Raw genomic sequence first — 26,210 nt, 5'->3', positions numbered from 1 at the left:
TTTGGTGACCTAGAACCCAAGGGAAACGAGAGTTTCTCTTTCAGCGCAGGAACTGTGAAGGCAGTCTGCATTTCAACGCAGGTCCCGTGAAGGCTACCTGCGCTGAATGTCAACTCCACAGTGTTGGACTTGCGCTGAACCAGTTTAGCCTTGTGCAGCTGGGGTTCTTTGCTGTCTGTTGCCCTGTTTTGATCTCTGTTTTTTGCAGCCTTTAACCAGCATAGGTACCAGTCTAATAACTCCTTTTCTTTGCTTAAATTCCGCCTCCTTTTGTACAAAAAGACTGTGAATGTTTTTATGTGTTTGTGGTGTCATTTACAGTTTTCCTTTGCATGAGTAAAGTATTCATCCTGTAGCCTTTGATTCAGATCTGATTGATTGTGATCTTAGAAGAGAGCCCATTGGCTGTTTGCAGATTGATTATAGATTTACTTTTGCTTATTGGTTTGAGTTTGTCTCTTTTGAAGTGTCAAAACAAGTCTTTATTTCGAAAATCGTTAAGTGTTGTAATCTCTTCTATCTTCTCTAATTTCGAAAAGTGAACTTGTTTGTATTGATCATTTTAAAAGCAAATTCAAAGTTGTACAAAAAGCTTTCTTTGTAGGCATCTATACTAAGAAAGTGGAAAACAAACACCTGCATTGTGCATTTGCATTTTGATTAGTTTGCATGATTGATTTAGGAAAGAGTGCATTAGAGTGTGTTGATTGCTCTTTGAGAAAAGATGGTGTCTTTCTTTTCCCTTAGTAGCTAGGATTTTCAAAGTTGAAAAGATATAAAGCTTGCTTATCATCTTTAGACTGCATTTAGGAATTTGTATCATACATCTCGTGGTGAACCTTGAAAGGCAAACTTTAAAAAGATCAACCTAAAATAAACTGAATGAAACTAACAATGCTTTGTAACATAACGCACAACATAGAGGTCTAGGCTAGAGACGTGTTCCGGCGTCGTTAAGCCTAGTGACTGTCGATCTCGTGGAAGGTGGGTGATTCCTCCTGAGGGACGATAACGCTAGTACGGATTGTGCTCCCACGTACCGTCGCGTATATATTGGGAGACCCCTATAGGCATATATCCTTTATCCTTAGGAAGCCGTGTCGGCCGCCCTACTGATCGCAATGCAGTGAACACAACCCTAAAAAGTATTTTGCGGTTTTGCGAAAAGTTTGGCACACCCTCTGCCTAGAACTCCAGAGCAGTTTCTTTTGGCCTTTTTCAGACTCTATAACAGAAAAAGTCCATCCGAGCATTTGTCACTTCGGGCTCGTTAAAACATCGAAGGAGACTAGAGTCATCTTTAGCTTTTTCTCGACTCTTTAAAAGTGAAAAAGCAAGTTGTGTCTAAAGCGTCGTTAAAATTTATTTTAAACGGAATAATCATCACCTTTCCCTCGTTGATCTTTGAAGTTAGTCTCTTTTCATCGCAAAGTTCTTGTAGAATCGCTAGAAAATCTTTTGGATAGACTAAATATGTCTGAGCAACCGTCGACATCCAGGACTGTGTCATCCGACACAGCAGCGGCAGAGCCTCCTGCCGCTACTCCAATGATGTTTGCTGGTATACCATCTGTCCCGGCAAATTGTCAACAACAAGCTGGAGTCCAATTAGAGACTGTTTCGACGACATGGTTAGTTCCTATTTCTTCATCCGGATTATCATCTGGTATTTCTTATGTTGAAACTCAACAAATTGATCCAATGTGTCTTCAAAGGCCAATCTACCCTTTAAGTACTGGATTGCCACCATATGGAGGGCAGTATGCCTTTTCATTGTTCCCCCCCGGAGAACAACCATATGTGAGTTTACAACAAAGTTCAGGTCAAACTGGAATTACATCCAGCGGATGGGTATCGATACTGCCTTAGCAACCAAGGGTTGCATATTCAATGCAACCAGTCCACCCTGTGTCGAATGTTGCCACTATACCTGGTATAGTGATTGCGTCGCAAGTACAAGCGCTACCTGTTGTATGTCAACCCCAAGTTTCTCAGGTTGCCATACAACAACCTCTTGTCTCGACAACTCAATCACAACCTCCGGTTAGTGCCTCCTTATCTGGAGCGACTCAGGCTCAAACAAGTACTATGACTCCTCATCTTGGTCAATCATCCAGTATTGGACAAGAGCAAATGGTCCAACAACCAGAGCTGGTTCAAACTCATCAACCCCCATTCCAGCAATCATATTAAGGACCTGAGCAGCAAGTCTTTGTAAGTAATGGGCAATCGCATTTACAAAGCGGTTACCAACAACCATATTATAATGGTTATGCCCATCAACCTTGTCAAAGTTGCCAGCATCAAATACATTATGCTGGTATGCAAAGACCCACTGCTCAGGGGATTCCATCTTATCCTGGGTATGATTCGCCTAACCTGAATCAACAGTTGCCCTTTGTAGCAACTCTAGATCTAAACCGGCCGACGAATGATCCAATTGCTTATGCCCCTTGGTGGCCAGCGATTCCGCATAAACTTCCGTCAGATATTTCTAAATTTAATGGAAATCCGGGTGAAGATCCGTCGAATCATGTGATGACCTTTCATCTGTGGTGTTCATCAAACACCCTGAATGATGATTCGATAAGACTTCGCCTTTTTCAGAGGACGTTAACGGGTCCAGCGGGAAAATGGTATATTGAATTGCATAGAGCTTCGTTCGACAATTTCAGTACCTTAGCCACGACTTTCTTAACCCATTTTCAATTACCAATAAGGTATGAAACGGGAACGGAACTCCTAACCAACTTCAAACAGATAACGGCCACTCACATATCTGATCATATACATGAGTGGCGACGTCGTCGTAGGATGGTAAAAACGTACGTTCCCAATCAGCTATTAGCTGAATGGTTTATCAAGTCATTACTTCCTGCCATCACGGAAGATGTGGCAAAGGGGGGAGTCATAACGGAAGAGCAAGTCATTGCTCGTGCGCATTATCTGGACTTGGTTTACACTCAGTCTGGCACGCTCTACGACAAAATACCTGATGCCCCTAGACCGGAATTTTCAATTCCTCCTCCTCCTAAATCAAACAATGACTCTCATGTCAGCGATGGCGTGATTGGCGCAACAGACATGAAATCGACAAAGGCTATATCTAAAAAGGCTCGTAAGATTTCCGGTCAAAATGAAAATGAGGAACTTCTTGCCTCGGAAGTAAATGCCATGTCGAACGACAAGGGCAAACAACTGAAGCAACCAGGGGGCAAGAAGAAAAAGAAAGGGAGAAAAAGGAAACCCTCTACAGGGTGTCATATATGCGATGAGGATCATTGGACAACAGATTGTCCATACAAAGCTGAGCTTAAAAGATTCTTTAAGAGTTCGAAAACCTCAGCTGTGTTGACTGATCCGTTTCCAAGCCTGGGAACCGAACTGGTTGCTAATCAAAATGCTTCCTGATCCCAAGTGCTTATGTTGTCTGTATCAAAGCAGCAAAATGATGCTTTGACGAGGAATAAAGATTACAGGAATCCAAAGCTGTCGAACAACAAGGCTAATGAACAACCTAGTAGTTCGACAACAACTTTGACCGAAGTTGTGCCACCCATCTTTCCTGAGCCAAGGATAAAGTCGCAAAAGGGAGCAGTACACAAATCGACATTTAATCCTTGTGCGAAAATAGCACAGATAGAGGACCTGGCCCGATCGCCGTCCGCTATGTCGAAACTTGAGGTACCGCAAAATTACTTCTCCCAAGAGCAAGCTTTATTATCAGCAACAGGTGGGATTGACCCAATGGATTCTAATCTTGTGGCCTTTGATCATAAAGGATATGACCCTCAGTTACCAGCTCAACTAGCTTTCCTTATTCAAGTGAAAGCCCTCAACAAAACTGTTCATCGAACAATTATTGATGAGGGGGCATCTACATGCATTATGTTGATGAGTTGCTGGAAAACTTTAGGATCTCCAAACTTGTCGCAATCTCCGACGACATTAAAAGCATTTGATGGACGGACATATACCCCATATGGTATTTTAAATAACTTGAAAATTGAACTGGGGGGCAAAACAGTAGAAATTGATGTTGAAGTAATCGACGAAAACCTTGATTACAACATCCTACTGGGAAGGCCCTGGATATATGCCATGGCCGCAGTTGTGTCGACCTACTTCAGAAAGATTGCATTTCCCTTCCAAGGAGGAATTACAATCGTCGACCAACAAACATTTCTCCCCAACAGTTCACAAGTTACGAGAAGCATCCCAATGATCCATGGAAGCAATCATTCGCTCCAAAATATCGGAGTAGGTCTCTTAAAAGACCCTGCTTTAATGGGTACTTTTGCCCTACCGCCTCCAAGTAATCTGGCGGAAGTGGCCACAGTGGAATATGAAACCTTCTACATCTAATGGATTTGGACTCCGAGGACGGTTCTTATCTCGTGTCAACCTCGTTAAAAATGAAACAAGGGGTCATGAGGATAGTTCTTTTACTGTGTCAACCTCATTAAAAAATGAAACAAATCCCCTTTTCAAATCTCAAAGGTAAACCTTCATTCCAACCACCGAGTTGAATGGAATGAAGCTTGGGGGGCATGCACCTCGATTTGCGTTGTTATGCTGGGGGCATGCAAACTTATATCGAGCAGTTTTAGCATAAAGTTCATGCTCGTTAAAAAATAAACGCAAGATCTGAGCAGTTTTAACGCGGACTTCATGCTCGTTAAAAAATAAACATAAGCAATGAGCAAGAGTTTGTTATGATGGGGGCATGCAAACTTATATCGAGCAGTTTTAGCATAAAGTTCATGCTTGTTAAAAAATAAACGCAAGATCCAAGCAGTTTTAACGCGGACTTCATGCTCGTTAAAAAATAAACATAAGCAATGAGCAAGAGTTTCCTCCAGTGTTTAAGCTCATTTTAAAATAAAAAATGAACCTACTCGGTAAATAACCACTGTGAATGTAATATCATCAGCCATTGAAGCCTTGGTCATGTTTGCACCTGCCACCTCCACTTTTCATTTGGCCGATCGTTCACCTCCATATGATTGTTTACCCATTTTGAGGAACAGCTGCGAAAAGTGATTTCACCTAGCCATCCTTGTGACACTGCCGTGATTGGAAAATTCCAACCTGTACCTGGAATCTGCTGCTAACCCTGTTTATCACTCGTTCCTCAAAAGACGAGTCTTCTTTAAGCTCTTTTCAATTGACTCATAAAATATGAAAAGATTGCCGAGTTTTGGCCTCCCAGCTCGTTAAAGGACAGGAAGAGCTATCCCTCCTCTAGATTTTAATCTTTTTGGACCTGAGGGATTATTACACAAAAAGATCTGTTGGACACCTAATCCTAAAGGGTTAGTGTGGAATTCGAATGGACAAAAGCAGTCCAAGAGACCTTGGGATCTGAATCCCAAGAGTCACATATGTGTACTATAAATGTATATCTATTGCTAATAAAAAATTGAACTCACTGATTTATCTTTTATATTGTTTGTTGTCCATGTGTGTTTAACATGGTATCAGAGACATGATGAGTGGCCTGTTTTCCCTGAGCAACTGGTCTGAGTTGCCTTGAATAGTGCTGACTAGAGCTGACCTAGTCTTCTGTAACGCTCCATTAATTATTCCATCCCTGCGCTGTACCTGGGCCCTGCTCTTCTGAAGCTGCATACAAAATGATGTCAGAGCTGAAACGGTAACGCTGCTCTCTGCACACAAACGCTCATTCACCCAGCGAAATTTGTGCCATTCCTTACCTGCGCCTGACATTCACTTTACAAAGGAACGTTTGCATTCTATTTTCTATTGCTGCTGTTGCTCGAACCCCTGACATGTCAGATATAATTTCTACCACTGAATTCGCTGCCCCACTGAATTTCTGAATGTCAGATATAATTTCTACCACTGAATTCGCTGCCTCACTCATTTGCCCGTTTGGCTCACTAGTTTCCTTCTGTAAAATCACGAATTGTATTACTGATGCGCCTTTTCTCTCACAGTCTTCATGACCTGTGCATAGTAAGACACTGCTTTTGGAGTCAATAGGCTATTTGCAGTCATGCTTTTCTTACTGTTCGGGCTAAATAACGTTTGTTGTTGGCTTTTCGTCAATCATATACGTTCATGAACAAGTCCAACCTGAAACTGGTTTAGAACGATGTTGCAATTTGCATTATATCATATTTATTATGCAGGTTCATATGCTTGGCTGATCGTGGAATTGAGAGGACTGAGGGAATAGCGGCTTGTGTCTATTCTGAATGGAAAAATAGGTCGAGATATTGCACACAGATAGTATTGCGCAGAGATAGTATAGGGTATAAAAGATACAGGCCAAGGACTTCCGACGGATTCCCATGCGGTAGGGAGATAGCCAGCCCACTGCGGCACCCCCGCCAGCCACTCTTCATCTCTCTAAAAATCAATTTCTGAAGGTAAATGTGTGACTGCGTTTTTTGGTAAAAAAATGTGTGACTGCGTTTTTTTGGGAGCACGGTCTTTAGAGACATCCGCCGAAGGTGAAAACCCTCTGTAATAGTGCCCAAGTCGGTCGCATGCAGATGATCTGTTTTTCTAATGAGATTGATATCCTCCGGGGCAGCGAAGTTTCTGATGCAAGAATGGGTGACGCAAGTGGGCTTCTGAGTCAAACCCACACAATTCGACAAGTCTAACTGCAACATTGACAACGCTTCCACTCTGAATACCTGTCTATTGAATGAGTCGGCATATTAACGGTGGTATTGAAGCGCATGCTTGTGTATCTATTGCATCCATAAAGCTGTGGTATAGCTGTGGTATAGCTGCGTTTTGCATAGTTGTGGTATAGCTGTGGTAAAGCTGTGGTATAGCTGTGGTATAGCTGCGTTTTGCATAGCTGTGGTAAAGCTGTGGGATTTAATATATCAAGCATTGATGTCTGAGAGTACATAAAAACCTGGAGAATAAAAGGCCTTGACACACCAATGCTTCCGACATAGATAGACGACGTGGCTTCTATCTCTTTTGCATTGTTGGGAGTGTTTACTGTTGTTCTGAGCCTCACTGTTGGCATATCCTGTACATAGACAAAAGGAAGGATAGTTCTGGAGGCATTGATATTAACAGCAGCTGTGGTGTTCTCACTAACTGGTTACACATTCTGGGCGGCAAAGAAGGGCAAAGATTTCAGTTTCTTGGGTCCAATTCTGTTTTCCAGCCTCATTGTCCTCATCCTATTTAGTTTTATCCAGGTGATTCTGCAGGAACGTCATCATCCAAAGCGCCACCAGGAGATGTGAGTCCAGGACACATGATGTTTGCTCCAGCAAGGACAAATTTGATTGCCCCTCTGTCTACTTGAAACTTTTTCATTATGTTCGGATATTGATGTAATAGACGCAGGGTCGGCATGTAAGGACCATCTCGAACGTTGAAGAAGAGTGGTACATTATTCACCAAAATCAGATTAATATGATTCTGGCATTTTGCAACTATAAGAGGAGATTTCTTTGGAAGTAAATCTTCTAATACAGGCTCCAAATCCGGATACTCCTCTGCAATGCTTTGACGGATCTTGCGTTGCACAGATGCCTTTACTTGATTCTGGGAAGAAATTTCCTCACTAGAAAACTTTTTGAACATTTTTGCCGCAAATTGTCAATCCCTGGAAGTGAGTAAAGCTTGGATTCAGTTAAAACCTGGATGAACTAATATCGTATTTCCAGCCAAATGAGCTGTGACAATGAGCGAGTACTTAGCAGCTTTTGCCTGTGTCCAGGTTTGAAAAATGAACTCTGTCAGATTAGCAGACATAAAAGACTTGTATTGCGGTATTCAACGACATTTTTTAACAGCTAAGTCTCAATGTTGAATAGTGTGAATGGGAACTGTGAGCAACAAACAGTGGCATAATATTATACCAGAAGTGTTGATGGTTCTTTGCAACTAGAAGAAAATCAGAATAGCTTCTTAAGATTATAATTGGTCTCTACAGTGTGAAATTTTTTCGGTTCTATTTGTATTCTGTTCTACTTTGCTGCGATAAAGAATAAAGTACACGGGTTCAGCTTACAGTCATTGTGTGAAAACTTGATAATTGAAAAATCTGTTAGTGATTGGCTAGATTCTTAGCTGGAATTAGTTGAGTGCCTTTTTCAAACTGATTTTTTGAAATCTTCAATAGCTGGGGTTTGTCTAGACTTGCTGAGTGTTCATTTCTTTGTTGAGACAATGGCTAGATTTCATGATGTATTAGAGTTACTGAATACACTAATACACTCCACTATTGGTGGGAAGGTAAATGTTAGCAAAGACACTCTTTATGACATTCAGACCTGCCTGCATGATGCACAAGAAAAGATCGACTTTTTGCAGCTTGAATCACAGCTACAGCAAGAAGAGCTACACCATTCTGAACCTGTTTCTGTTCAGAACATTGAGACAACCACCCATCAGCAGCATGTTAATAATGGTACAGATCATTCAAATAAAGCAGCAGTTGTATATGCAGATGCAGAAACTCAGTCTGCACTTCCCAAGCCCATCATCAGACCTTGGGAACAGCTTGTCCACAACAAGCACAGAACCGGTCTTGGATATGACAAGGACTTGTCCTTTCATATTCCAGACTATGCCAAGCCCATTCAGTTTCAGAGTGTTGGTTTCATTTATGACAGTTCACCTGCTCCTCATGACAGTTCAGCTTCAGCTGTTCCAGACTCTGCCCCTCTTCTACAGCAACAACAACAACAACAAAAACAACAGATCGTGAAATGCCAACACTGTGACCGAGTTGGCCATCTGAAAGATCACTGTTTTGATCTTCATCCATGTGAGCACTGTCATAAAACCAGCCATTCTTCACACAGATGCTTCAAAAACAAACGTCCTGCAAGAACAAAGATTCATCTTGGATGGATCGCTTCTTGGCAATGGGCATCAACAGCCAAGAAGATATTCCAAACACATGTCAGAACTTGTTCCAGAGTATTGAACAATCTTGCAGTTGAGTTTTCTCCATCTTCTCACCTTGTACCTGACAAGGGGGGAAATGATGGTCATCTACAAGCTTCAAAGTCACATCAAGCGAGCCTGAGCCACAACCTGCCACACCAGTTTCAGAGTTGTAGCCAGAGACAAGATGCCTGAACATGCCTTCAGTTGGCAATCTGGGACTTCCTCTAGCAGAAGACTCTAGCTTCTTGCCAGTTTTGGAAGAGTTCCAGCAGAGTTGTTGGTCATCCTTAAACCATCACAGATTGAGAACACTTCCTCTAGCAGAAGACACCAGCTTCTTGCCAGCTTTGGAAGAGTTCCAGGAATTGCATTAAGCATTCCAGAGTTGTTGGTCATCCTTAAACCATCACAGATTGAGAACACTTCCTCTAGCAGAAAACTCCAGTTTCTTGCCAGTTTTGGAAGAGTTCCGGGAACTGCACTAAGCGTTCCAGTGTTGGTGGTCATCCTTAAACCACCACCCTTTTTTACCAACATTTCATAGAGCACATTCAGCCTAGTGCTGCCATGCATTTTTGCACATTTTGTATTACAGCTCTCTTCTTGGACTCATACATAACCCTTCGGATTAAGGGGGGGAATGTTGGACACCTAATCCTAAAGGGTTAGTGTGGAATTCGAATGGACAAAAGCAGTCCAAGAGACCTTGGGATCTGAATTCCAAGAGTCACATATGTGTACTATAAATGTATATCTATTGCTAATAAAAAATTGAACTCACTGATTTATCTTTTATATTGTTTGCTGTCCATGTGTGTTTAACAAGATCGAGCGCTTGTTTTGTTCGGCTCGTTAAAATTATCGAAAACTCATCCCTTCTGTATTGTTTTATACTTTTTCGGACTTAAGGGATTAGATGACGAAAAAGGAATTTTGGAGTTAACTTTATGTACCTTTTCAGACTCTCTAAAAATGAAAAGGACCGAGTTATCCTTGTCGTTAGACTCGTTAAAATTATTAAATAGCGACAAACTTGTCTTTAGACGAGAACGAGTTTCACTATCGCTAGGCTCGTTAAAACATAGCGATGGGCTTTCCCGAAGGGCAGGTTATAGAACAAGCATATGTTATCCTCCTCAAGCTTGACAAAAATAAAGAGGTACTGGTCAGCAATGACTGGGGAAAAATTGGGAGAAAATCGAGAAAACTTTGATGGTAGCAGGTCGCTCTTGAACATGACACTTTTCCTCCGTACCACAATCGGGTTGGGTTGTCTCATTCACCGGTCACATCACCATGGTCTCGCCATACCATCCATATTTGGGGTAATGCTACCGATCCATCGCATCAGTGTCGCCATATGTTCAAGAGAAGTCGTTCAGAAAGAGTCAACCGGGTCCTATCCACTGCCATACATTATCCTTCATCCATTCATGACCGCCACCTTGAATCATATGTCACAGATCGTTTTCACCTCTATTAAAATCATTAGCTCCGTTCCGTGTCACTGATGTGGGATTCATCAAGGCCCTCCTTTGACGGATCGCTTCTTGTCGACATCAGCTCATTATCCAAGAAGTTGATCTAGGAACAACCCCTTCAGTACTTTGAAGCTTGCATGCCTCAATGGCAAGTTTCTCACTTCCGGCGACAGGTATACATCAATGACCTTCGACCAGAAGATTTTGCGTGGTGTTCGACGCCAAGTCATTTATTCACACCACGTGAATTGTACTTCAGTACCTTGAGGGTCATTATCATTATCGGTGATTCCTCTCGCGCTTGTTAACGGTTTACATCATTGACCGGTAATCAAGCGATGTCTTTCCATGTTCGACTTCAGCGTAATTCTCACATGGATCGACTTGTACTTAGAGTGAAGATCGAACGAGTTTGAAGACCCCGGATCTAGTTTCATCCATCCGGGCTGCGATATATATTCAGGAAAAATAAAGACATTTGACATGTACATCATTGCAGCAGATGATCATCCTACTCAAAGGATGATAATTTTGCCAAAATTATCAGTCGACCATCAGACGATTGTCTGTTCTATGTACAAAAATGAATTTATAAAGCTGAGCATGGGAATGCCCGCCTCAGCTAGATCATGAAAGCAGTATGAATCATAATGTATTGTATTGTATCTTATTACAGGTCTCCTCCCAGCAAATGGATGAACTTCGGACCCTCCTGGATAAAGCATTTCACCCGATAAACGGCCTCATACTTTAGGGGGCAACTGTTATAGACATTTTTGTGCCTTACAGCATTGAGCATGAAATGTCCATAATCTAAGGGATCCAAAGTCCCTAAACATGTTGTCCCTACCCCTAGAGGAACAAGGCTAACTAACCACAGCAATTCACGGAAGTTCTCCACCTGAAACCACTCAAAAACAAGTCAATTCAAGATCATGTCAACTGCTCCACTGAGCATCTGCGCTGAATGTCAACTGCTACACTGGCTACCTGTGTTGAATGTCAACTCCAACACTAGCTACCTGCGCTGAGCGAGTTTGGACAAGTGGCAGGCTCATTCCTCAATGTGTCAATGCTCAGGAAGCTTCCAAAATGACACTTGCCTCAGGGAATTTGACTGGTGATGAGTAAGAGGTTCCAAATCTCCAAGTGGAAGGAAGAACCTCCAAGTGGAATCAAGAACTGAGAGAGGGAGAGGGCACTAGTCAGATCTCAAGCTGACTCATCCTCTCTCCAAAATAACTATATATAGATCTCTCCTCCATGAGATCTAGAGGCTGGAATTTTGTTATTGCAAAGAATTGTTGTTGGTTTGAGACTGGAAACATTGGGTGCTTAATGCTTTGAAGGGAGCTGAAGAAGGAATTCCATTCTGCTGGGAAGGAGATGCTGGATTGGAGCCCTCTGGGTTGTATCTCTTCCTGAACCTTGTTATCAATCAATAAAGCTATCTTGGTTTTCTCCTATATACTGGTGTATTTGTATGATTGCATTAGTGTATTTGATTTACGTCTAATCCTGAATCATTTATGAATATGAATATTTGCCTTTGTGTTGTGTTCTTCTCTTGTCGCAAGTAGCTGTTCTCTTGTCACAGGTAGCTGTTCTCTTGTGATCTCGTGGGAATCAAGTAGCTGTTCTCTTGAGCAAGCGAGGAGGCGAGTAGCTGTGAACACCCAAAGGGAAGAGGATCTAGATTGAGGGACAAACGGAAGACAACGGTAAGTCTATCAATCTCCCCTCTCTCATATTTCATAAAGGAAGAAACCAGAATAGCTGTATTTGTTTGTTGCTAAGGCTCTGTCACACCTTAGGTGGATAGGATCGTCCTGCATAGGCATTTTTCCCCACAACACTCTCTCTATATAAACCACTTCCTCTTACCCTTTTTGGTTATAATACAATACATAGTGAAAGTGGTGGAGAGATAGAACCAGTGGAAAAATTCTGAAATCTTTAGCTTTTGATAGAAGATTAGTCTTAGATGACAAAAGACTAGTCTTTGGTAGCTAAAGCATAAGGAGAGAGAGTTAGAGCTTGGAAACCATTTCATGTCAAGCTAGAGGAGGAAAAGATTGTTGAAAAGGCATGTATCAGGACTTGGATACCACAAAGGAGATCTCCAACGTCAAGGCTTCGGTTGTATGTCTCCTTGAAGTTTATTTTAATACAAATAATGGTTTATTTCCTATATTGGGTGTAATATTACATTTGATATATTATAACTCCTTGACCTTTTATTGGATTCAATTTTATGCTATCATGTTTGTTGTTGTTTCTTACATGTTTGTTTCAGGTACTTGAATGAAAGGAAGCTAGAGCAAGGAAGCAAGATCATCATCAAGTGGATTAGCGTTATAAGAGGTAGGTCCTCTTATTTGATTCTAATCTAAGGAAATTTACATTAGATTGTCTTGTTTGTGGCTAGACTGACTCTCTTGGGCTAGACGGATCATCTATGTCTGTAGAGAGGATATTCCTACACCACAAATTGGCGACTTTGCTGGGGAAATACATCTCCTTTTCATCACTCTGTTTTTCTTACTTGTGTGCCTAGTTTGTTTATTTATGGTCTTCTGGATTTGTATTGACCTATTTTAAGGCATACAGACACTAGCCCACCCTCTGATGTGTTAATTCTAGCTCTGTGTGAACTTATTTTTTATTTTTTCTTTGAATCCCTCAATCAATGCTAGTTTCAGCCAAACATTCACACTAATCAAGGCCAATTTTAGCCTAACAGTCGTGCCGGACCCCTTTTCAGCGGTAGTTTCAGCCAAAAATTCATGTCAGTTTCTAAGTTAAGAAAAGTCAGAGTTTCTCCCATTCCAGTGCCAGTGTGTCTTGACCCTCAGACTCTCTTCTTCCACCCATAAGTGACTAGGATGCTTTGTTTGCTGGGTTTGATTGATTGATTGGCTTGAAGTTTCATTGCTTGATTTTTTGAGTTTTTTGGATGGTTTCTATGACCCTAGGGCATCTAGGTCAATTATTGTTCATTTGTTTGTTTACTCATTGTGTCAAGTTTCTATTTTGTTGCTTCATTTAATCCATCTTTCAGTAGCAACATCTTCATTGCTTCATTTTCAATTGAATGAGTGAAAGAGTCTCATTTGTTCTCTTACTTCGAGTGTCTCTTTCCTCTTTCCAAGCATAGATTACATTGCTTGGTTTGTTGATTGAAGAATTTATGTGTTTGGTTTGTTTGATTCAGGGAAGAATTTTCTTTTAGTTTCATTTATCATGATTTGGATTTGATCGATGCTTGTTTGTTCGGAATTGTGAAAATTTTCATTGAAGTGCTTTATGTGAAAGATTCATTTTGCATTTTATGAAAAAAAGAACATGATTCTAGTTGACTTAAGCAAAAATATTACATTAGTAGCGTTATTGAGAAGCTATAATTACATCATGATAGGCATGAGAAATGAAATAAACTCTTTTTGTTGTTAAAGGAAGATTTAATGCATTTAGGACGTGTATTGGTAAAAGATTTCATTCTTTGGTTGTTACGTTGATTGTGTGATCTCTATCCCTCAATTAATGTAAACTTTCATCGAAGACAAAGATTTATTTTCTCATATAGATGCATATAGAAGTTTTTCAAATGACAACAGTAGGGCCTTGAAATTGAAACTTAATTCAAGATCAACCGTTAAAATTTATTGAATTAACCTAAGGAAGCATTAAAACTTAACGCTCACATTTTGTGTTCTAGGCTAGGGACGTGTTCTGGCATCTTTAAACCTATCCGTTGTCATTCGCAATAATATTGTATTAGACAGCACTAGCACAGACTTGTGCTCCCTGTACCATCGTGTATATAAAGCGAGACCCCTATAGTTTTCAATCCTTTATCCCTAGGAAGTTGAGTCTACCACCTTGTAAACGTGATACACTGAACACAGCGTTCGAGGAGATTTCCTGCTCATACTTTTTGCTTCGCCGGGAGGTATTCTGTAGTTCACGATTACCTGGTAACCTTTTATGCCTAGATTACCTTGAGTAGTCATTTTTTTATCTTTACTGACTCTTTAAATTTAAAAAGATCATCGAGCACTTTTCCTTTCGAGCTCGTTAAATCTAAAAGTGACTAGAGTCACCTTTCATCCTTTTCTCGACTCTTAAAACATGAAAAGGAAAAGGTTTGTTTCAGTTTCTTAAAATAAACTGCCCATGAAATATTCCTGGTTAAAGTTATATTCCTTAATGATTCTTTAGGATCGGTTCCAATGGCAACATTTCCGGAGTTTACTAGTCAAAGATTCCCCTTTGATGGGAGTCCTGTTCCTTTTCCTTCTTTTGGAAACAATGGCGCTCCTTATATGGCAACGTTGTCCCTTCCTGGGTTAACTATTGGTTTACCTGTCTGGTTATTTTCGACCTCGGTGGTCCCAAGTGTCCCAACTTTTGTCTAGCCATGATCCGGATCTTGGGGGAGGCCCCCAAGATCTAAAAAATTGAAATGGATCTTGTGGGGAGAGACGCCCAAGATATGAAAACTTGAATTGTCAGGAGAAAAAGAGGAGAATGCCCAATAAACAAAACCACAAAGAAACTTGTTAGTAAAACCGATAAAAACTATAAAGGCTACATTATGGCAGACCATCTGTCCTTTCACAAAATGCGACTTGTTACTTATAGTATTTTTTAGTTACAATACCACGGGTCAATTTCATGGGTGAATGAATACCATGGGTGGATGTCACAATACCACGGGTCAATTCCATGGGTGAATGAATACCATGGGTGGATGTCACAATACCATGGGTTAATTCCAAGGATGAATGAATACCATGGGTGGATGTCACAATACCATGGGTCAATTCCATGGGTGAATGAATACCATGGGTGGATGTCACAATACCATGGGAAAATACCATGGGTGAATGAATACCATGGGTGGATGTCACTTACAATAACATGGGTGGATAAATACCATGAGTGGATGCCACTTACAATACCATGGGTAAATTCCATGGGTGGATGAATAACATGGGTGGATGAATACCATGGGTTGATGCCATTTTCCATTCAGATCATTCCTCCCTCCTTAAGAGGCAGTGGTCCCCATTGCGTGAAGTTCCCTCCTACGAAGCCTTTGTTGAATATGAAGAGCCACTGAAGAGAAGGGTTTTATGTGATTAACCCATAACTATGATGAACGAAGATCCGAGGATAGAGATACCCTGTAATTCTTGTGACCAACTGTGATACTGACATTGTGCAACCTAGCAAATGGACTTCGATGAAGTGTGGGTTTGTGGATGAACCATAACCATGATGAATGAAGATCTGAGGATAGAGATACCCTATGATGCTTGTGACCAACTATGATATTGACAATGTTCGGCCTAGCAAATGGACTTCGATGAAGTGTAGGTTTGTGGATGACTCATAACCATGAAAAACGAAGATCTGAGGATAGAGATACCGTATAATGCTTGTGGCCAACTGTGATACTAACAATGTGCGGCCTAGCAAATGGACTTTGATGACAAGGATTTTGTGCAGTTGACCCATAACCATGATGTTGGTTGTTGATGAAGTAGTAGGTGCCTACATTGCCTAGGGTGGGAGGGAAAATCTCCAAATAACCCAAGCCGAATGCTGCTATCCTAAAACTGATGAATGTGAAGCAAGTGCCTACTAAAGTGAGTTGGGAGGGCACGTCTCCAATGGGAACCCGCTCCAAATGTTGCTCCAGAATTAAAATGGACATAACTCGGTCAATATAACTCAGAATATTTATTATAACCTATTTTTGGAAGCAGAAGGACCATTTTGCATCTTCCCATGTGTTGGAAATCCTTATCTAGACACCCTAGAATCTCCGATTCATGCTGCAATTTTATTTCTGCCATCACAAAAGTTTTGAAAAAATACTTGATTTTAAATGAGTGATATCTCCCACATCCGAACTTCGATTAGACCCATTTTTTTTTTTTAAATTGGGTGATTTTTCAAGATGAACTCAAATCTACAATATTTTTTCTAAAATTGTGCACAAAAACTTCAAAAAATGATAGGATAGTCGTCGTCCACCAGTTGTCGTCAGAAAAAATTCTACAACATAGCTAATTTTAAATCAATGATATCTCCCTCATCCAAACTCCGATTTGGCCAATTTTTTTTTGAATTTTGGTATTTTTTTCACAAGGAATCCAGATCTATTATTTGTTTTTGTAAATATTGTACCAAATGTTTCAGATATGATTTGAAAACTCGCCGCCCAAAAAAGAATTCCTACAAAAAATGAAAAAAGAAAAATCTTCCTGCTTAGCCCAAGAAAGTTCTCTGTGGAGGTCGCAACGTGTACCTGAAGTTTGTTGAATATTGCTGCAAAATTTTGAAACTGAAATATGCATGAAACCCTCATTCCCATGGAATTGTAACCTCCTCTGATACCACTGATTTGGATCTTCGGGGTAGGCCCCCAAGATCTAAAAAATTGAAATGGATCTTGGGGGAGATACCCCCAAGATCTGAAAACTTGAATTGCCAGGAGAAAAAGAGGAGAATGCCCAATAAACAAAACCACAAAGAAACTTCTTATTAAAATCGATAGTAACTATAAAGGCTACATTGTGGCGGACCATCTGTCCTTTTACAAAATGTGACTTGTTACTTATAGTATTTTTCAGTTACAATACCATGGGTCAATTCCATGGGTGAATGAATACCATGGGTGGATGTCACAATACCACAGGTCAGTTCCATGGGTGAATGAATACCATGGGTGGATGTCACAATACCAAGGGTTAATTCCATGCGTGAATGAATACCATGGGTGGATGTCACAATACCATGGGTCAATTCCATGGGTGAATGAATACCATGGGTGGATGTCACTTACATTACCATGGGTGGATAAATACCAAGAGTGGATGCCACTTACAATACCATGGGTAAATTCCATGGGTGGATGAATAACATGGGTGGATGAATACCATGGGTTGATGCCATTTTCCATTTGGATCAAGCCATCTCCTTCACTTGAAATAACCATGTTGATTCTAAGGTTGATCTCTCACCTTCTTCACCTATTTCTTCACCCTCCTCTTCTACTTTGCTTGGTGAAATTTTGAAATCCAGTAACCAGGATGCTAAGAAGAAGAATAAGAAGATGAAGAAGAAGAAGTCAAAGAAGTGAGAGGCCAATCGTGCAGCTATTGCTCCAAATGCACTTCCCATCGACAAACCTTCTAATCCTTTGCCGAAGGTAAAATTCCCTTGTAGGCTATGTAAGGATGACCATCGCCTTCGATACTATCGCGGTATTCCTAGAGTCTTAGAGGTATGTTATCAAAATCTAGATCAACCATCCCCATCGACCTCTGGAGATCATATCGATACTACACCCTTAGCTAGTGATGGTAATAAGAAGGGAAAAATTAAATTCCCCCATAGGTTATGTGAAGGAGAGCATCTTCTTCATCTTTGTCCTCTTATGGATAAAGCTTCCAAAGTTTTGGAAAACCTTGTAGCTCCTCAACCCTAGCTTCCTATTGGTTATCATAGGATTTCTTCTAACCCTCTCCTAGTTGGTAAAGAGATTGACTTGGATTCATCTCTTGCCCATCCTGCTCTTCTTGAGCATGACTCTCTTGTGTCTGTTCCCAACCAACCATTGGTCAAAAAGAGTGTCAACTTGGCACCGCCTTTAATTGTTCACTCTGTTCTTGAAGAGAGTACTGATCATACTACTCATGTTCTTCTCGTCTCCTCAGGTTCTCATGAATCAAAGAGTGGCCCTCTCGTTTGAGTTGTTCAGGAGAGTCCTTCTCCTATTCCTGTAAAGCATGGGGAAAATACTATTATACCCCCACCAAGTAGTTATGTTTTTTTCTTTTGATTGGATTCAATTGACTGCATTCCACCTCCCATCTTATGTGCCTTTCCAGATTATGGTACAGCCTATCGGAGCATGGTTCTTGGTCTTGTGTCAAGCTCCTTAAAAAATGAAACAAGGAATCTTGAGGATAGTTCTTTTACTATGTCAACCTCGTTAAAAAATGAAACAACTCCCTTTTCCAAATCGAGTATTTGATTAAGATCTCGTCAAATTCCAGTCCAGTCTTTCCTTGATCTCGAAAGTGAAACTTCATTCCATCCACCTTTTGGCAACCTAATGTCTACTTCGGTGAATGAAATGAAGTTTGCGAGGCATGTGCCTCAACTCTCATCATGCTGGGGGCATGCCATTTTTTCATCCAAACATATTTTTTCATTTCAAGCTTGTGTAAACATGAAACCGAATCGAAGCATAGTTCCCTGTGGTTCAAGCTTGTATAAAAATGAACCCATCTCCATTTTAACCCTTGTGATTGCCATTTTTATCAACCTCTCCCATCAGATAAGCCTTGTTTTTCTCTCCATTCCATTGCCACCATCTCTTTGGCCGATCATTTGCTTTCACTTGGTTGTTTTACCCTTTCTTCAGGAACTGCAGGAATGAGTGGTTTTACTAGCCAACCTCTTGATCTCTTAGTTTTTGAGAAGTTCCACCATAACCGTAACCAATTGCTACCCTTTATAAGACTCGTTCCTCTAAGACGAGTCACCTTTAAGCTCTTTTCTGACTCGTAAAAACTGAAAAGATTGCTGAGTATTTTTCCCTTTTAGACTCGTTAGCACAAATAAAAGTACGGAGTCATCTTTGAGCTCTTTTCTGACTCTCAAAAATACGAAAATATTGCTGATCTCTTATCGTTTTGAGCTCGTTAAAGGCTACGAAATGTCGTTTACCCAGTTTATGTTTACCCCTTTTTCCGGGCTAGCATAAAACTATTTACGAAAAATGTATACCTTAGTCAAACATGACAAGGAGGTTCTCTTGAATATTGTTTTCTACCTTTTCGGGTTCGAGAGACAACTTTATGAAAAGGGACCCTTGGAGTTTTCTTTTCCGTGTCTTTTTCAAACTCTCTAAACATGAAAAATATTCTGAGTTTCACCTTTTTCGGACTCGTTAAAATATTAAACGACATAGGACTTGTCATTATGACAAGACTGAGCTTATCCTTCCTAGGGCTTGTTAAAATTTACTAGGTAGGATCCATCCGAAGGATGGGCTTATATTACAAGCATATGCTATCCCCTTCAAGCTTGTGTTTCAAAAATAACTGGGGTACTCGCCAGAAATGGTGAGGAAAAATTGGAAGTATTCATTAGTTGTATTCTTCACTTGAGGCAGCATGTCGCTCTTGAACATTGACACTCATTTGTTGTTCGTGTCAGGTTTTGGGACATCCTCACTCTATCACTTTCCCTCTTGGGTTTGGGTTATCCATTTTAACTTATCATTTGATCTCTACCACGTCACCATCACCTTTGATCTTATGAAAAAAAATGATTCCAAACTCCGGAGTCGTGTCATCCACATGTTCAAGAGAAGTATTCTTCCTTGTACATTGTCTAATCATCTATCACAATCTTGGATTACTCTCATTCATTGTGTTTCCCGTTTCATGCCGATGATGAAGGATCCATTATGACCTTCCTTCGATGGATTTCTTCCTGTTGACTTCAGCTCATTATCTAGGAAGTTGATCTAGAAACTCCTTTCCAGTAACTTAGAGCTTGCATGCCTCAATGGCAAGTTCTTTGCACTCGACGTAGGTTCTCATCATTAGCTCTCGATCAAGTGATTTCACGGGTGTTCAGCTTCAGTTCCTTATTCACACATCATGAATTGTACTGATAGTACCTTAAGAGCCATTGACATTATGGGTGGTTTGTCTCACGCTTGTTAATGGTTCACATCATTGGCCAGTAATCAAGTGATTTTCAAGCATGTTTGACTTTAGCATGTCTATTCACATGTTAGAATTTTTACTTTGATTAGGTCATGTTGGCACAAGACCCTGAGCTTAGATCACAAAAGTCTAGGTTGCGAGGAGTGATGAGTCATTCGTGATTATATATATGATTCTTTAAATGAATGGCTGCGACCATGCCATGGGTATCATTTTGATTCTACTCAGTCGAATGGTTGCGACCATACCGCGGGTCTTTTCACTTTGATCCTCTCTATGCAGATGGTTGCACCCATGCCGTGGATCTATTTCATATGATCCATTCAGTCGGATGGCTATGCTCATGCCGAGGATCCATGCACATGATCCTTTTCTTGATGGATAGTTGCACCTATACCATGGATTCATGTATTGTTATATGCCTCTCATGTTTATCAGGCATGACTATCAGATTTCAAATATGTACATGTATGTTTGATTTGCATGTTTTCCAATGCTGGTATTCCAAGTCCTCGTTCCATCTTAAAGCATTTCAACAATCGCTTTGAGCTCTAACTTCATGCTTTAGGGGGCATCTGTTACAGAGTAATTTGTCACTCTCCTATCACTCCCCGTTCTTGATCCCGGAGAACCCTAGTAGTGATTGCTATGTTATAATTTCACCATGAATCCTATGATCTTACATCCCTTGAAGTTTGAAGAAAGTAGTCCCCACTCCCTTCAGAGCATTTCCAGAGAATCCTTCTTAAAACCCAGTTTTTAAGATCAATGCTCTTTCCCAGTGTCTCACCCACGTCAATGGCATAGTTTTACACTGTGAACCAGGCCTATTGATGCTACTGTTAGCCCAATACCTGCGCCGGTCTACTTCTGGACTATTTTTATAAAAGGAAACAGAGTTTCACCTATATAAACTTCTAGTGGTGATGTGTTGGATGTTCGTTTGGTTGGATAAGGGATGAGAACTCCATATAAGGTTCTTTCCCCCTTACAATTGGACCTTCCCAAGGAGATAAGACCTTCTTCCCCCTTGAGTGGATCTCATTCTTTTCCTCCTCTTCCTATATAAACCACTTCCTCTTACCCTTTTTGGTTACAATACAATACATGGTGAAAGTGGTGGAGAGATAGAACCAGCGACAAAATTCTGAAATCTTTAGCTTTTGATAGAAGAAGATTAGTCTTAGATGAAAAAAGACTAGTCTTTGGTAGCCAAACCATGAGGAGAGAGAGTTATAGCTTGGAAGCCATTTCATGTCAAGTTGGAGGAGGAAAAGAGTGTTGAAAAGGCATGAATCAGGACTTGGATACCGCAAAGGAGATCTCCAACGTCAAGGCTTCGGTTGTATTTCTCTTTGAATTTTATTTTAATACAACTAATGGTTTATTTCCTATATCAGGTGTAATATTACATTTGATATCTTAAAACTCCTTAACCTTTTAAGTAGATTGGATTCAATTTTATGCTATCACGTTTGATGTTGTTTCTTGAATGTTTGTTTCAAGTACTTGAATGAAAGGAAGGTGGAGCAAGGAAGAAATATCACCATCAAGTGGATTAGCAGTATAAGAGGTAGGCCCTCTTATTCGATTCTAATATAAGGAAATTTACATTAGAGTGTATTTCTTGTGGCTAGACCTACTCTCTTGGGCTAGAGGGATCGTCTTTGTCCTCAGAGAGGATATTCCTACACCACACATCCCAATGGATATGGGCTTGGATGATCACAAATTTCCAATCCCAATTTGTTGACCATCTTTGCTACAATGACATTTTTCTTTGATCCTAAGTCAAATAGAGCATCAATCTTTTTCTTCTTCACATGTATCTTTTATGTAGAAGAGTTTGGTCATTTCTTTATTTTCCTATTGCTAAAGGATACTCAAATTCACCTCCTTTTGCAATGATGTCCAAACAATCTTCTCATCCACATCTAAACTACTTTGAACTTGGTTGCTCGAATTGGTGGTCATGAGATTCTTCTTCTAATTGTATTTCTTTTTTGCTTCCAAGTTAATCTTTACATGGAACTTTTAGCATGTCTCCTCTATATGGCCATCAATGTTGCAGTCGTTTCTAGGATATTTTTAATTATGTGTTATGGATACTATCTTTCTATATTTCCCCCTTTCCACTTCTTATTCACCTCCTTAAAATCATCTTGTTTCTCCTTCTACTTCAAACCACTTGATTTCCCTTTCTTCAAGCCTATGTTCTCCAAGTACCATGCCTATACACAAGCCTCATCCATCAATATAGGTTGAATAAAATCACTTGCTTCTGTAGATGACCATGTAGAACCCCTATATACTTGAGGAGTACATACGGGTTCCTTGGGGATACACCTGGTGATGAGCTCCCTATTTGGAAACATTTTGTTCACCAAATAACCATTTTTTCCTAGATATCTTACCGTATTTTTCCCTTCACCATGCTTAATCTTGTTATTTTAATATTACAAGTATATGTGTTTTTATTTTTTTTAGTACCTTGTCTCTTTTGTTCGAAATTAAATAACTAGAGGATTGATTGGAAGAAATATAAAGGTGTGTTTGGCTAAATGGAATATAGCTTGCATTATGGCTCATGTGTGTGTGTGTCTATATATATATATATATATAACCGAGGAATATGAAGCCAAGTACTGTATTGTAGATAAGCACTTAAAATTCCATCGGTAGCTTGAACCTTTTTCTTTGCAAACCACAATGTGTGTGTGTGCGTGTGGGGTTTGTAATGAATAAGTATCAAGCTATTGATTGAATTTTAAGTGCTTATCTACAATACAATATTTGGCTTCATATGCCATGGTTATATGTCCACAGTCTAATTTTTATAGTTGTTTTATATGATGCCATTTTGACCAAGTCTATAGGTCATTCATGGATACAATCATATGGCAGGTGGACGTGATTTGTGATGACAAAAGGCATGGCCATAATTAGAAATAGATAAAGGCAAGATGATTTTGGATCTCCGAAGATTATGGTGTGCTAGCTTGGCCACTCGAGCACGTCAAGAACTCCTACATAGGATTTATTACATATTTAGAATTTTGTTGTTCAATAATTAACAAGGTATCTCTGAGATTTTGACAGACAAGAAACATTTTAGTTTTTTATGACCTTGGTATTGAATTGAGTGACAATTGAGATGTGGATTCTTGGAAGCATATAATATTGCAAAGATAATTTGATCATGTTGAAAGAGTTTAGTTCCAAAGGCTTGTAGGAATATCAAATGAATTATATCCATTAGAAGACAAGAATAGTAAAGTTGGTTGAGCCATCCCCAAATTCAAAATATCATTGTAACCAATTTCTATTATCATTCTCAATCAGTTTTCACAATGAACTGAACCTTTGGTATGTCTAATTTAATACTGTAAAATTTAGTATAATATGTGAGTGCTTAGAGCATAGAAAACAATGTTATTTTGATCTATGTTCTTATATAATATATCTAACTTTTATTTGTGTGATCAGTGGGAGTCTGCAATCTTGCTTCATGCTTAGGTATGTGTTTGTAGGCGCATATATTTACCTCTATACTAAGTAGTTAAAGAACTTATAGGCACAAACCGAGCCTTTAGCTGGGCCCATTCAAGGCATGGTCTAGTGCCCATATTTTATTTTTTTTGTATTTTTTTTGTATGTGAATTGAATAGTATCATCCTTTTTTATTTATATGTGAATAAGATAGATAAATTATGATATTATTGTTATTTTCAAATTGTGTTATGTTTTATTGTATGAAAGAATAATTTATGTTTATTTTTTTTTTTTAAGTTAAGGAAAGTTTCTTTTAGTATGGTTCTCTTTTAGTTATTTTAATAAAGGATTGGTGTTAATCTCATATGTAAAGGCCATAAACAATTAAATCACTACAAAATTGAACATTAAAATAAGAATACTATCTTGCTAACTTTCGGCAATATTGAGCTTACCTATTGTGATCTTGGGTAACAGAAGGGTCATTTAGTTGAATTGAGTTAATAGGTAGAACATTTTAAATGATACACCCATTCCTATGAATCTATTTTAGATCATCATAATAAGTGAGAAAGCTTGCCTCTTGTACATATAGCACTGAGAGGCTCACAATGTTTCTAGCCCTAGTCGACAATTAAATTGAGTTTGTGTTTCAACAATATTATAACAAACAAAAACACCATCATTTTTGGTGTCATTAGTGAGGAGCTGCTCAAGGAGTCAAGATTTCTTACATCGATAGTAAAAAAGATATTAGGGCTAGAAGTGACCAAAGGGGTCATAATCACCCCTTTCAGTAATCTATATTCCCTTTATGTTTTTCAGTATATCATGATAAATTCATTTCAAACATCATAGGTAGGAAAAGGAAAAAGTCCCTCAAAACCTCAATAGTGGTGCGGTAGGAATCACTTACATTAACTATCTGGCAAGTGAAAAGGGAGGTCCTTTGAAGTTCAATTTCACTCAAAATAGTGTGGTAGGAAAACCAACAAAAGGGGGAATACCTAAGAAGGAGGAGACTCTATGATCCAGGTAGATATTGGTGGCAACCGACCAATTCCACTTGGACCACCACCGTTGTTTCTTTCTTCTTCTTTTTTTTCAGTTTCCTTAATTGTAGCACAATTTAATATTTTTAGCATTTTTTGGGTCCTAAACTTCCAGAGCTATTTTGAGGCCCTAAACGACGTTTTTTTGGCAATATACCGCCAAAATAAATTTGTAAATTTAGTTTTCCCGTTGTATTCCTCAGAGATATCTTTCCAATGGAGTATCATACACATCAAATGGAGCTAATATGACCAAGTCACGACCTCGAGAAGTTGGCTTCCCAGATAACCCCAACAAGGCCCATAAACTCTTTGTGTTACATCTCCTCGGGTTAGGATTTTGGTTGTTTAGGGTTTTATCCTATTTTTCAATAATATAAAGGCCCTTGAGCCTCATTGTAAAGTAGTTTAGAGGCATGTAGCCATCACATCTCTTCTTAGATAAGCTACCATCGCCGAGCTAGTCTCGTTTCCATACCGTTTATTCAAATCAATGGTATCAAAACGTTCTACTCTTCCTCTTTTCTTTCCATGTCCCCAATGAGTTCAAGATATAAGGAGTTAGGGCTCAAACTGGTCGAGCCTTTGCAAGACTAGCCTCATAATTCTTGATGGCTTCCTATGGAGGAAGAAAAGAAAGACGAGGGAGCAGGAGATCCTATCAAAATATTGCTCAAGGAGACCCTCGAGAAACAAAGGAATGCGATGATGGATAACTTTGCCCAGATCCTTCAACGGTTGCCCACTGACAGCACATGCACATCCAACAACCACTCTGGAGGCTCCACACCTTTTAAGGTACATGTAAACTTTGACATTCCCATATTTGAGGGCCAAATAGATGCAGGCGTCATAGGTAAATGATTGAATATGTTAGAAGGATATTTTTTTCATGATTTTTCCAGTCGAGAAAAGATTAATTTTTCTCTACTCAAAGCTACCCCCCACGTCAAGGACTAGTGGGAAACCTATTGTGAGTAGAAGGATGAAAGTACGAACTCACTATTTTCAGCCGCTCCCACTTGGAATTCATTCCGAGACGCCATCAAGGAGCAGTAGTACCCTGGCAAGAGCTGTGAGGACAAATAAATAAAGTGGACCATGCTGCTGCATGGAAGGGACTAAGTTGTGTCATAGTTTACCAATGTTTTTTATACCCTGCACACAAAGTTGGGCATCAAGGATTCTAAGAAACATTTGGTACTCAAGTATTGCGGCTACCTACATATATACATCCAGGATGAGATGGACTTCCTGGACATCTCCTCGCTCAGCACAACGTACCAATACACCATCAATATCGAGCAGAAGTTTAAACAGAATAAGTGAGACTTTGGATATGTGAATCCGAAGCAAGGGAAAGGTGCCTCCAAAGAGCAGAAGAAAGGACAAATCAAAGGTGGGATGGCCCAAGACAACTCGCCAAGGCCACAAGAAAAGGAAAACATTGCAAAGGTGAAGAAGGACATGGAAAGTGGTGTGGGTTCCATAAGAGCTCCACCCAGAGCACAATCGAGTGTCGAGCCAAG

The 26,210-nt window shown here is 39.8% G+C and overlaps 1 protein-coding gene across 1 annotated transcript; it reads right to left on the bottom strand.

Annotated features, from left to right (window-relative positions):
- Positions 1-7,047: 7,047 nt before the first annotated feature.
- On the bottom strand, positions 7,048-7,743 carry LOC149151632 (uncharacterized). Its single transcript, XM_089439446.1, has one exon. It carries the CDS (start codon positions 7,582-7,584, stop codon positions 7,186-7,188), a length of 399 nt encoding a protein of 132 aa, XP_089295572.1. The 5' UTR covers positions 7,585-7,743; the 3' UTR covers positions 7,048-7,185.
- Positions 7,744-26,210: the final 18,467 nt, after the last annotated feature.

This window comes from Pinus tabuliformis, chromosome 9 (assembly GCF_031772625.1).
Source record: "Pinus tabuliformis cultivar Carrire ecotype Pingquan chromosome 9, CPIR1, whole genome shotgun sequence".
NCBI lineage: Eukaryota > Viridiplantae > Streptophyta > Pinopsida > Pinales > Pinaceae > Pinus > Pinus tabuliformis.
Note: the sequence above shows the minus strand (reverse complement) of the source record. Positions and strands in the feature narration are given on the sequence as shown.

Coding starts and splice junctions, on each gene's coding strand:
- LOC149151632 (XM_089439446.1), bottom strand. CDS start 7,584: ATGTTCAAAAAGTTTTCTAGTGAGGAAATTTCTTCCCAGAATCAAGTA.